Source organism: Larimichthys crocea, chromosome XV (genome assembly GCF_000972845.2).
Source record: "Larimichthys crocea isolate SSNF chromosome XV, L_crocea_2.0, whole genome shotgun sequence".
NCBI lineage: Eukaryota > Metazoa > Chordata > Actinopteri > Sciaenidae > Larimichthys > Larimichthys crocea.
Window position 1 is genome coordinate 21446399 of NC_040025.1, and position 9817 is coordinate 21456215.

Sequence of the window (9817 nt, forward strand, 5' to 3'; positions counted from 1 at the left end):
TCTCAAACAAAAGCACAAAGTCACTCACAACGAATTAATAAAGAAACAAAGAGACAAAGCCAGTGCCACAACCATCAAGACGTCAACACAAACTCAGTCATTGATCACAGACACATTGTTTAATGCTACTCCTTATCCGACAAGTTTGGAGAGGCACAAGACATTAGGCTACGTTTACACATAGCCGGGTATGTTGAGAAACGAATATTTCCAAAATAACATCGTGCACATAGCATCGTTTTAAAAAAAGTTTTCGTTTACATCAACCCGCATAAATACACCATGGAGCGCCATCATAACTACGCCAAGCCTATGGGCGGCTTGCTTCCATGATCATCGTCATAGTGAAAGGTAAACATTGGTCGCACTTCTGGCGCATCAGCTGCCTAAAACTCGATTTGTTTTCAGAGGCAAATTCACCGTTTGCGTGTAAAAGATCGGTACAAACGAAGGAAAATATCTCTGTTTTTTTTAAAATACCTGTGTACGTGTAAACGGGGCCTAACAGCTGCCATTGGATATTTCTTAGCTAAAGATATGCAACCCATTAATACAGTCGAGGGTGAGGGTTTCAAGAAGATGCTTATGCTCATTATTATATTTATTTTATTCTATGAATATAGAGAATTTGCAGAGCAGCTGGATCCATAGTTTTTTGGATACATTTATGTTTTTCTATGCCTTATTTAATGTTCCATAAAGTATATTTATTTTATTGATTTAATGCTTTATACATTGCAAAACAGCTGTAAAGTACATATTTGTAGCAAAAATGTATTTTCAATTTAAATATTTTGCATAAAGAATCAATAACAAAGTGTTTTTTGAGAGAAAGAGAAATGCTGAAAAAATGCATTGTGAAACTCAAAATGAATCATTTGAATAAACGTGATTTCAATATTGACCACAATAATCGTGATATTGATTTTTTCCATAATCGAGCAGCCCTACTTTGTTGTTAGTTTTATGTCTGCTAGTGTCAGTGGTTGTTTCACCGTTTGTTTTGAATTTCTGATTGATTTTTCTGTCATTTCTATGTGAAGCTCTTCCTGTCCTTTTTTTTAGAAAGAGCTATGAAGTTTGATTAGACTTTTGATTTGACTTGGCGTTTCCACTAACCCCAGGACCAGTGTGTTGTCACTGCAGTCACATGGCACAGCCGGAGCGCAGTGTGGGGAAAACATAGAGGGCTGACAGAAGGACAGGGGTCACCCACTGTGTTTGACCTTGATGTTGCTGTTGCCACTGTGATACTGCTGTCTATTCTCTCATTCTCTTACTTCTCCTGTGCTTGCTCTTTTGCAAGCACAAAGAGTTCTGTTTCTACCAGAGGCATTAAGAATACCTGGTGATGTTGTTTCAACACCCATAACACCACCCCAAAGTATACTGAGCCGAATCATGAACATGATTTACCCAAAGCAGTAAAGTACTCAATATAATATATCACATCTCCTACCTTTATAGAAAGCTATGGTTGTGTCGCAGCCATCTTGTTTCTTTCTCTGTGTGTTAACACATGAGAAAACACATGAAGTCCACTCCACTGGGATTCCTCGGTAAGACCGGATTCTCTCCAGTCCCTTGCACTTCTCTCTTTCTCCTCCCTGGCAGCCCCACCATCTGTTGTTCTGGTCTTGGCTGGGGTTTGGCACCAGCCTACACTCGAGTGAAAACACGAGTTTGACAGTTGTCATAAACATGCCTTGAGTAACAGCCTCACCATGAAACCATTTAATGATCCTGGCACAGTGTGAACACCCGAGATGGAAAACACATTTTCATCACCATTTTTTTTTTAAATATATATATAAAGCCAGGAGGGAGGGGGAGGTGTCGTGGTGGCTACACGATTATGCGACGTTGTGTTTGTTCCTCCTTAGCCCTCGGGGAGCGAAGGCCAGACGGGCGACAAGCACAAGGAGAGAGAAAGGCTGCGCCGAGTGCTCAAACAGATGGGACGAATCAAGTGTCCTAGTGAGGTATGCATTCTCTTTCTCTTCCCGTGTCCCTTTCTCTTCCTTTTCTCTCATTCTTTACTACTCCCTCTCTCTTGTGTCCTTCATTTCCATTTGTCTGACTTATCTGTCAAATTTTCCTCTCTCCTCATCTGCCAGTTTCGATTTAGTTTCTCCCTTTTCCTCAGGCTCCTCTCTTTGTGCTTGCCTCCTTTTACCTAACCCCCTCCTTTTTTCCTTTATGCCTTGTTGTTGACATGTTGCCCAAAACCACATCAACACTCTGCTTCCCATTACTCACACTAGAGTGCAAAAGGCAGAGAGGGGAAGAAGTGAAGAGCTGCAAAAAATAGACACTCTCTACTGTGACATGCCCTCCCGCTGTCTTTTTTTAACAGTAACCGCAAAATATTGACCACTTGCAGTAATATTGTTTCATTAAACCGACACTTCGTTCCACTTAGCCAATTTCCTGCTTAATGTGTGTTTTCATTCTGTCTCATTTCTGTCACCGGCCTCACACAATCACACAAACATTATGTTTGCAAATACACACACATACAGGGCTGTTCAGCCCACTTTTCCAGCCTGATGGGCTACCAGTACCACCAGAAATGTTGTGGAAGCGAGCTCTCTGACGATGTGAGGCCTGTGTTTCTGTGCCAGCACTGTGGAAAAACCTACCGCTCCAAGGCTGGCAGAGACTACCATGTGCGTACCGAACATTCCTCGACTATCACCACGACCATGACAGCCACCACAAACAACAACAACAACAACAAGGACAGTATCACTGACACCAACAACAACACCGGCAAAGAGAGGGTAAGATCATTCTGGAAGCCAGTAGTTATTATAGTAGACAGGGAGGTTCCCTGCTGTTTAGAGTGTTTTTTACTGTATGTAGCCAAAGTTCACCCACATTTTCCACTCAAAGAAGTGTCATACTGTTCCTCCAGGTGGTCTCTGAGGAATCTCCATCAGTAGGAAAGAAGGAGCAAAGCCAGTCTGAGAAGAAGGATTGGCAGGAGAAAGCACTGTCCAGCCAGCCTAAAGAGAAGGAGCGAGAAGCCAGGGACAAGGACAGGGAAAAGGAAAAGGAGAGGGAGCGAGACAAAGAGAAAGCAGCAGAGAATAAAAGCCAGGGGGATGACTTTGAACGGACCCCCAGTGGCAGAGTGAGGCGCCGGTCAGCTCAGGTGGCGGTGTTCCACCTGCAGGAGATAGCAGAGGATGAGCTGGCCAAAGACTGGGGTACCAAGCGCCGCATTAAGGATGACCTTGTGCCTGATAGCAAGAGGGTAAGGACAGTGAGTGGATGCATTAAGCATACATGATCCACATTCCTAGTAGACATGAAAATATAAACATATGCATACTCACCTCACACACAGGCGCTGTTACAGACATAAGTAGACACCCCCCAGTAGAAGAATTATAAATACACACTGACATGCAGGAGCACAGGATTACACACTGACGCACATGGAAGGCAACATTTACACGAAAGGGGTTCACACACCAAGGCCAGATGTATAAACAATGTGTACTGTAAATTTTACCACAGTGATGATTTACAGGTACATATGATGAATTTGTGGTACAGGTGCTATCGGTAGCTACAGCTGTGTGTAACAATTGTGCCCAAAGACAGCCGTTGCTGTCAGAATAACTCGCTAATGCGACACAATAAGTTGTAGGTTTTCTTCTTTGCCTTTCTTCTAAGTGACAGGTGGAGCAGCACAAGAATCTTTATTCAGACAGATTTTAGTTGTGAATCTACACAGAGGTTTATGCGTCTGCCCCCAGGTGTTAAGTGGTAAAAAGTGACCTCAACAGATAAACATGTCCCACAGTTGCTCTTTTTTAATACACATACGTTTAAAGTATAATACTACCAGGAGTACTGATATAAACGTTTTCTTTTGTGTAGTTAAACTACACCCGCCCCGGCCTTCCCAACTTCAGCCCAGAGCTACTAGAGACCTGGAAGAACCAAGTCAAGGAGAAGGGCTTCATCTGCTGCACCAACGAAGTAAAGAACATTCACTGGTTTAATGTGTCAGCATATATAAAAAAATGACTTTCCATATGCAGAGATTTGTCTTAATAATTAGCTGATTTTTTATTTCACAGGAATATGGATTGAGTGTTTATTTTTCTTTTTGTCTCAGAACTGTGAAGCTGTCTATTCCAGTGTGTCAGGACTAAAAGCCCACCTTGCCAACTGCAGCCAGGTACAAACACTCACCTGCAGCAAATCCACCAACCTAATTATATTTGTCTCTGTAGACACTAGTAGCACACACACACACACAGAAATTCCACAGACTTGTAACCCATTTTTGTACTTAAGTTCATAGCCAGGTCAGGATTGTTCTCATCATAACTTCTATTTCTGTCATTTGTGTGTACTTTGCCCCTGCAATCTGCTTGAATCACTGAAAGTGAAAACAATGCAATACTGTACTGCATAACAATAAACAACAATAATTAAAATTAAATTAAGCGCAATTAAATATTTTCCATGTATATATGTATAGAAATATAGGAATTGGAACATGTGCACGAAATGTGCATGAAAAACACATTCAACGTGATAGGCATGAGAAAATGAATGCAGACATCAATCTCTAACTTCTGGTGTTTATTTATACCTACAGGCTGTAATCTGGTGTGTAACAGCTGACATGCTGGGGTGTTAATGATAATGGCCGCAGAGTCACTGTGCATGCATTGCCATGGAGATTATTTTGAGCTGAATAACATGCACATATATGTGTGTCTGTGTGTGTGTGTGTGTGTGTTCGTGTTGTAGGGTGGTGGAGAACTGGGCAAGTACACTTGTCTAATCTGTCAGAAGGAGTTTAGCTCAGAGAGCGGTGTGAAGTACCACATCAGCAAGACGCACTCACAGGTAGGTCAATCTCAGTGTAAATCTTGACAAACCTCTATATTATTTAGTTTTACTTCAATTACACTATCATATGCAGCATTTCCATTTCTACTAGCGTACAGTAAGAACAGCTGAGTCACAGAAGATGTGGGGAAACATGATGTCTGTGTTGTGAAAACAAGTGCTTAACTAGTGGGAACAAGAAAAGAACAAAAATAACTTTTCTTCCCACAATATAATAGCTTGCTTCCACAAGGTCAACATCTTAAATAGGTACCATCTCATGTATGTATTCACACCCTACTAATTACAGTAGAAAAGAAAAACAGTCATACACATGCTTTTGTTCTAACAGTGTGTTTCATTGCTTTAGAACTGGTTTCGTGCAGCAGCCACTCAAGTGGTCTCTAGTAGCAAGAGTAAAGTACTGGAGAACAATGGGATCAAGGCTGAGGTGAGGAACGGTGCCACCACTGGTAAGAAGAGGGGCCGCAAGCCCAAAGAACGCCCACCTGTGGTTGTGCCTCTCCAAACAAAAACTGAAGCACCTACCACTACTCAAAACTCAACCCCTGCCGTGAGCCCTTCCTCGGGCCCAACACAGTCCCCTACCTTGATCCCCGACCCAACGGACAGTGCTAATTCAGGCCAAAACAGACAGCCCATACCCTCCACCACCAGACGAAGCAAACCCAAGAGGCTGTCATTGTCAGAGTAGCTCTGCTTTTGTTGACCCAGGAGCCAGAGAGAGGATTCTTACTGTAAATGTTATGCCAGGAAGCTAAAAGACCTTTCTAACTCAACACAAGGACTTGGCACTGAGAAGAAAATTGAATCAACCATTAAGAAGTAAAACATTTAGTACAGACTTCACATCTTGGTTTTGAAGCCCAGGAGTTAACATGTCTACTGTTATAAACAATACTCATGTAACAGTAGTGTTTTTATTTCTCCATTCCACTTTTGTCTCCCTTTTAAGGCACACAGTTCAGTTTCTGTACTCACAGCAGGGGTGTCAGTAGTAATCGAAGATAAAATCCTGACGGACAGCATTTTCTAAACAGAGGTAGTATTCCAAACAAATGCAGATTAATTCTCTCTACAAGATTCATGTTGTGTTTGAGAGGTTTTAAAAAGGATATTCTATTAGCATGGTGAAGTCATTTAATGATAGCTAGTGTTTTCACTTTTTTTTTCACAGATATACTGTACTGTGTACATAAACAATATCTATATCTATATATCTATATACTCAAAGCAATGATGCCATCTGTCATTTTCAAGCCTGACACGTCCAATTGGATCATGAGCAATCAGACTTTTTTGCAGTGTGTGCTGTAGTGCAATGTTGTTTTGAACTTGATTTTTTAATTTTACTTTTGTTTTTGTTTTTTTGTTTTTTGTTTTTTACTTTTAATGTTTCAAGTAAGCAAATGTCATATAAGCTAAAATGTTGGTCAGTCGTTTATCATATTCCACTCTGTTTTTCCTCCAGCTATGTGGCTATCACTTCAGTGACATTTGTCTTTATTTTATCTTAATCACATGAGGACGAAAGGTGTCTGCTTTGACAACCACAATTAAGTGTCAATAGACTTTCCACAGTTCTTTTACACTGAAGTTGATCAGCAGAATACCACAAAAAAAGTGATTGTTTGAGATTTCCATCTGTAAGGTATAAGTTAGTTAGAATAACACTTGACATGGCATTGTTTAATTGATTTTAAACAAAAAAAAACAAAAAAACTTGAAGCATTCTGTCTAAAAAATGACTGGTAAGGCTAAATGTTGGACAGAAGGATGAATTTTGTGTGAAGCTTGTTGCACCATTGCAGCACAATCAAATGATGTGACACCATTTTAAAGGAGGCCATATTTTGGCTACTGCTTTAGCTTGAATCAAAGAGCTGAGGAGAGAATAAAAATACTATCTTTTATAGAGAGGTTGAGGAAAATAATCTTTTATTAAAAAGAAAAAAAATTGCAAATGAAGATTCACTTATAATGTATATGAATTAATTCCTGGATGCTCAAAGTTATTGCCTTGCACTTTAACCCTTAACCCTTCTCGCTCCTCTCTTGTATTTTTGCACTCCAGGGGTATTCAACCTAACCTAGTGGCTGTCAGGCAACAGGAGCGGGAATATTTTACTCTGATGAAAAATGAAACTAGAGAAAAACTAAATTTGTCATTACATGGGTGATGAGCAGCATGGTTAACTCTTTCTAGATAGTATCCAACACGACCATAGAATTATGACTCACCACATAAAGCCATAACTGGTCTTGTTGAATTTTAAGGCTGCTCGAATGTTAGTTTAGCTTCAGATAAAAATAATAATAATAAAAATAATAATCCAATATTATTAAATGACTTTCTAAAATGTGTGCAATCAGAGAATATTTTCACTTTAACATGTTTAAAGTAGATACTTGAAACCACAGTTATATTAACAATTTGAACAAATGAAAACTCCATAAATATTTGATTTATATTTGCAGTCTATGTCCATAAAATAATGACTAGCTTGCTTAAAAAAAAAAAGACAGATCATAAATCTATTTTATATTCTCTTGTGTGTATTACCTAAATAGCAATCTGATAGCTTTGGATAAAGTTGTGATGTGAGGATATTTTGGTGAGATAATAAGGGTGCTTTACTTGCCACTCTACCTTAAGGACTTAATACATCAGTCCATTAATCCATCCTGCCATTTTCTCCTTACTGGCAAGTCCTCTGAATTTTTGCACCAACAAATGTCAATGTCATCATTTAAATCAAGCACTGATGTCAGCAGAACATTTTCAAGAAACATTAAATTTGAAATTTATGTGTCCCAGGTGGTGTCATCCCTACACCGTGACCTTTTATATTGTAAAGCAAAGATTCAAGCTGAATTCCTCTATCATTAATCAGCTGATGGAGATTATTCAGGTGGGGGGTGATTATGCATGTGTCTGTCTCTGTTAGTGGGACCTTTATCTTCTATCCAGGTTAAACTGACGGAGTTAGAAGTTAGACAAGCACTGATTGGTCCTCGGACCCTTTCGATATGAGTTGTCCAGACCTTGTGTGTGTGTGTGTACAAAACAGTTAGCACCTTTGTAATGACTGGATGTCAGAAATGGTAACACTTTTCGTTGAGTGTTATGCTATGGCACAGAATCAGTTCATCAGCTGCTTGTTACTCGTTTCATTAATAACGTCACATTGACTGTGTTTACCTGACAAGCTTTGGTGTTGCAATATGATAGTTAGGCACTGCTTTTAACAGTGGGTATTTTATATTTTATCACACCCTTTACTATCTGTCTTCCTATGATGTGGAAAACACATATCTATCCCGCAGTGTGAGCTAACTGCAACATGTTTAGAGAGTACAGCAATACACCATATTTAGCTGGTTTTGTTGGCTTGCTGATATTTTGATATTGATGTGTCTTCTCAAAATTGTATGGCTTTTTTCACTCCCCTACTTTTATTTGTTTGCTTTGAAAATGCTTTTTACATATTATGAAATCTTTAAAAAAAAAAAAAAGGTTGAAAAAATTTGTAGACCACAAAGAACATTGTAGGCCTATGTGTCGGCATACACTGTTTATTTTATCCATTTTGATGATGCACATAAATTGAGCTTTTTCAGTACACGATGACAAACACAATGAGAGAGTCCTTTATTATTACCTATTCAATATGGGACAACAAGGCATATGTATGTGTGTTTGTTTCTGTATTTAGTGCACTTACTATACCATGAAATAGGCTTGAAATAGGAGTGTTGTTGGAGCTTTCTAGTTACCCTGACTGTGTGTGGTGTGACTTTTGTACCTGGGGAAACAGCAGGCTCAAGTGTCTTCCCTTTGTCAGCAATGTTATTTCCAAAACCAAGGTTTATCCTTAGAAATCCCCTTAGACAGTCTGAGAATTTTTGCCCTTTTATTTGGACAACAGTGGTTCGTTTTGTATGCTACCTACTTCAAAAGCAGGAAATGGCATCTGCCTCTGTTAATGGGGCCATTGTGATCAAACTGTTGAGAGTTTTAACAGATGATGTTGTAGCTCATAACTGGTTATGATATATAGGTAACAGGTGAAATGAGACTAATGATGTATTAAAGATTTCCATATCTGAAATTAAGCTGTATAGAACCTAACACAGGAGGCATCAACACCTCCTTTGAGTCTGTTCTCCCAAACTTGTTGTATTACCTGTGCATTAGTATCCCTCAACTAATTAATAAAAGTTTGTTGACTAAATGTGTTGTCAGCTGTGTCAACTTTTGCTGTAGCTATAGTAAAGGTTACAAATAGATGTAATTACTAGAGTGTAACACATTTCTGACAATGGACATTTTGATTTGACAAAAACAGATGTGTCTAATAAGATTAATAATGGCTGTGTTTCCTGTGCTGGCTCAGTCACACATCTTAATCAAGGGAAGCCATCATTAATTAAATTATGCCTATGATTTTCTTGCTATGACATGTCAAAATGTCAAATGTTAAAATACTTGTGGCTAAAAAGTAATTATATAATTTAATCATTTTGCTTTCACAGATACAGGGGTATTTGTAGTCAGATGCAATGTAACTTACACACAATGTACTTTTAGTTGTATTTTGATTAGGTGTATTGTATCATAAATACAATTATGCAAAATATTTATGATTATGACATAACTAAAACACATACATAAACACAAGTGTCAGGTTTAAGACAGGGTCAACAGTATAATGAAATCTGTTGGACGAGAGGAACCAGTCAGCTCAGAGCACAAAGGGTTTAAAAAAAATAATAATAATGATAAATAAATAATATAATTAAAAAAAAAAAACAAAATATAAAATATACCAAAACAGTATATAATATAATATAAAATGTACTGAAAATAGATGATGAAAAACAAACACTTGCATATTCATGTGTGTATGTGTTTGTTTTTATGAACATACTTGTGTAA

At 38.6% G+C, this 9817-nt stretch overlaps 1 protein-coding gene across 8 annotated transcripts in view; it reads left to right on the forward strand.

Annotated features, from left to right (window-relative positions):
- znf512b (zinc finger protein 512B) overlaps positions 1 to 9113 on the forward strand; it is a 28698-nt gene extending 19585 nt beyond the window's left edge. For 7 of the 8 annotated variants that reach the window (XM_019256493.2, XM_019256489.2, XM_019256490.2 and 4 more), the window contains 7 exons: positions 1884 to 1982; positions 2523 to 2783; positions 2918 to 3259; positions 3892 to 3993; positions 4133 to 4195; positions 4777 to 4875; positions 5228 to 9113. In XM_019256493.2, the coding sequence (XP_019112038.1) occupies positions 1884 to 1982; positions 2523 to 2783; positions 2918 to 3259; positions 3892 to 3993; positions 4133 to 4195; positions 4777 to 4875; positions 5228 to 5572 (1311 nt within the window). In that variant the 3' untranslated portion in view covers positions 5573 to 9113. The remainder of the gene's footprint in view (positions 1 to 1883; positions 1983 to 2522; positions 2784 to 2917; positions 3260 to 3891; positions 3994 to 4132; positions 4196 to 4776; positions 4876 to 5227) is intronic. The other variant, XM_010751628.3, reaches the window with a different exon arrangement.
- Positions 9114 to 9817: the final 704 nt, after the last annotated feature.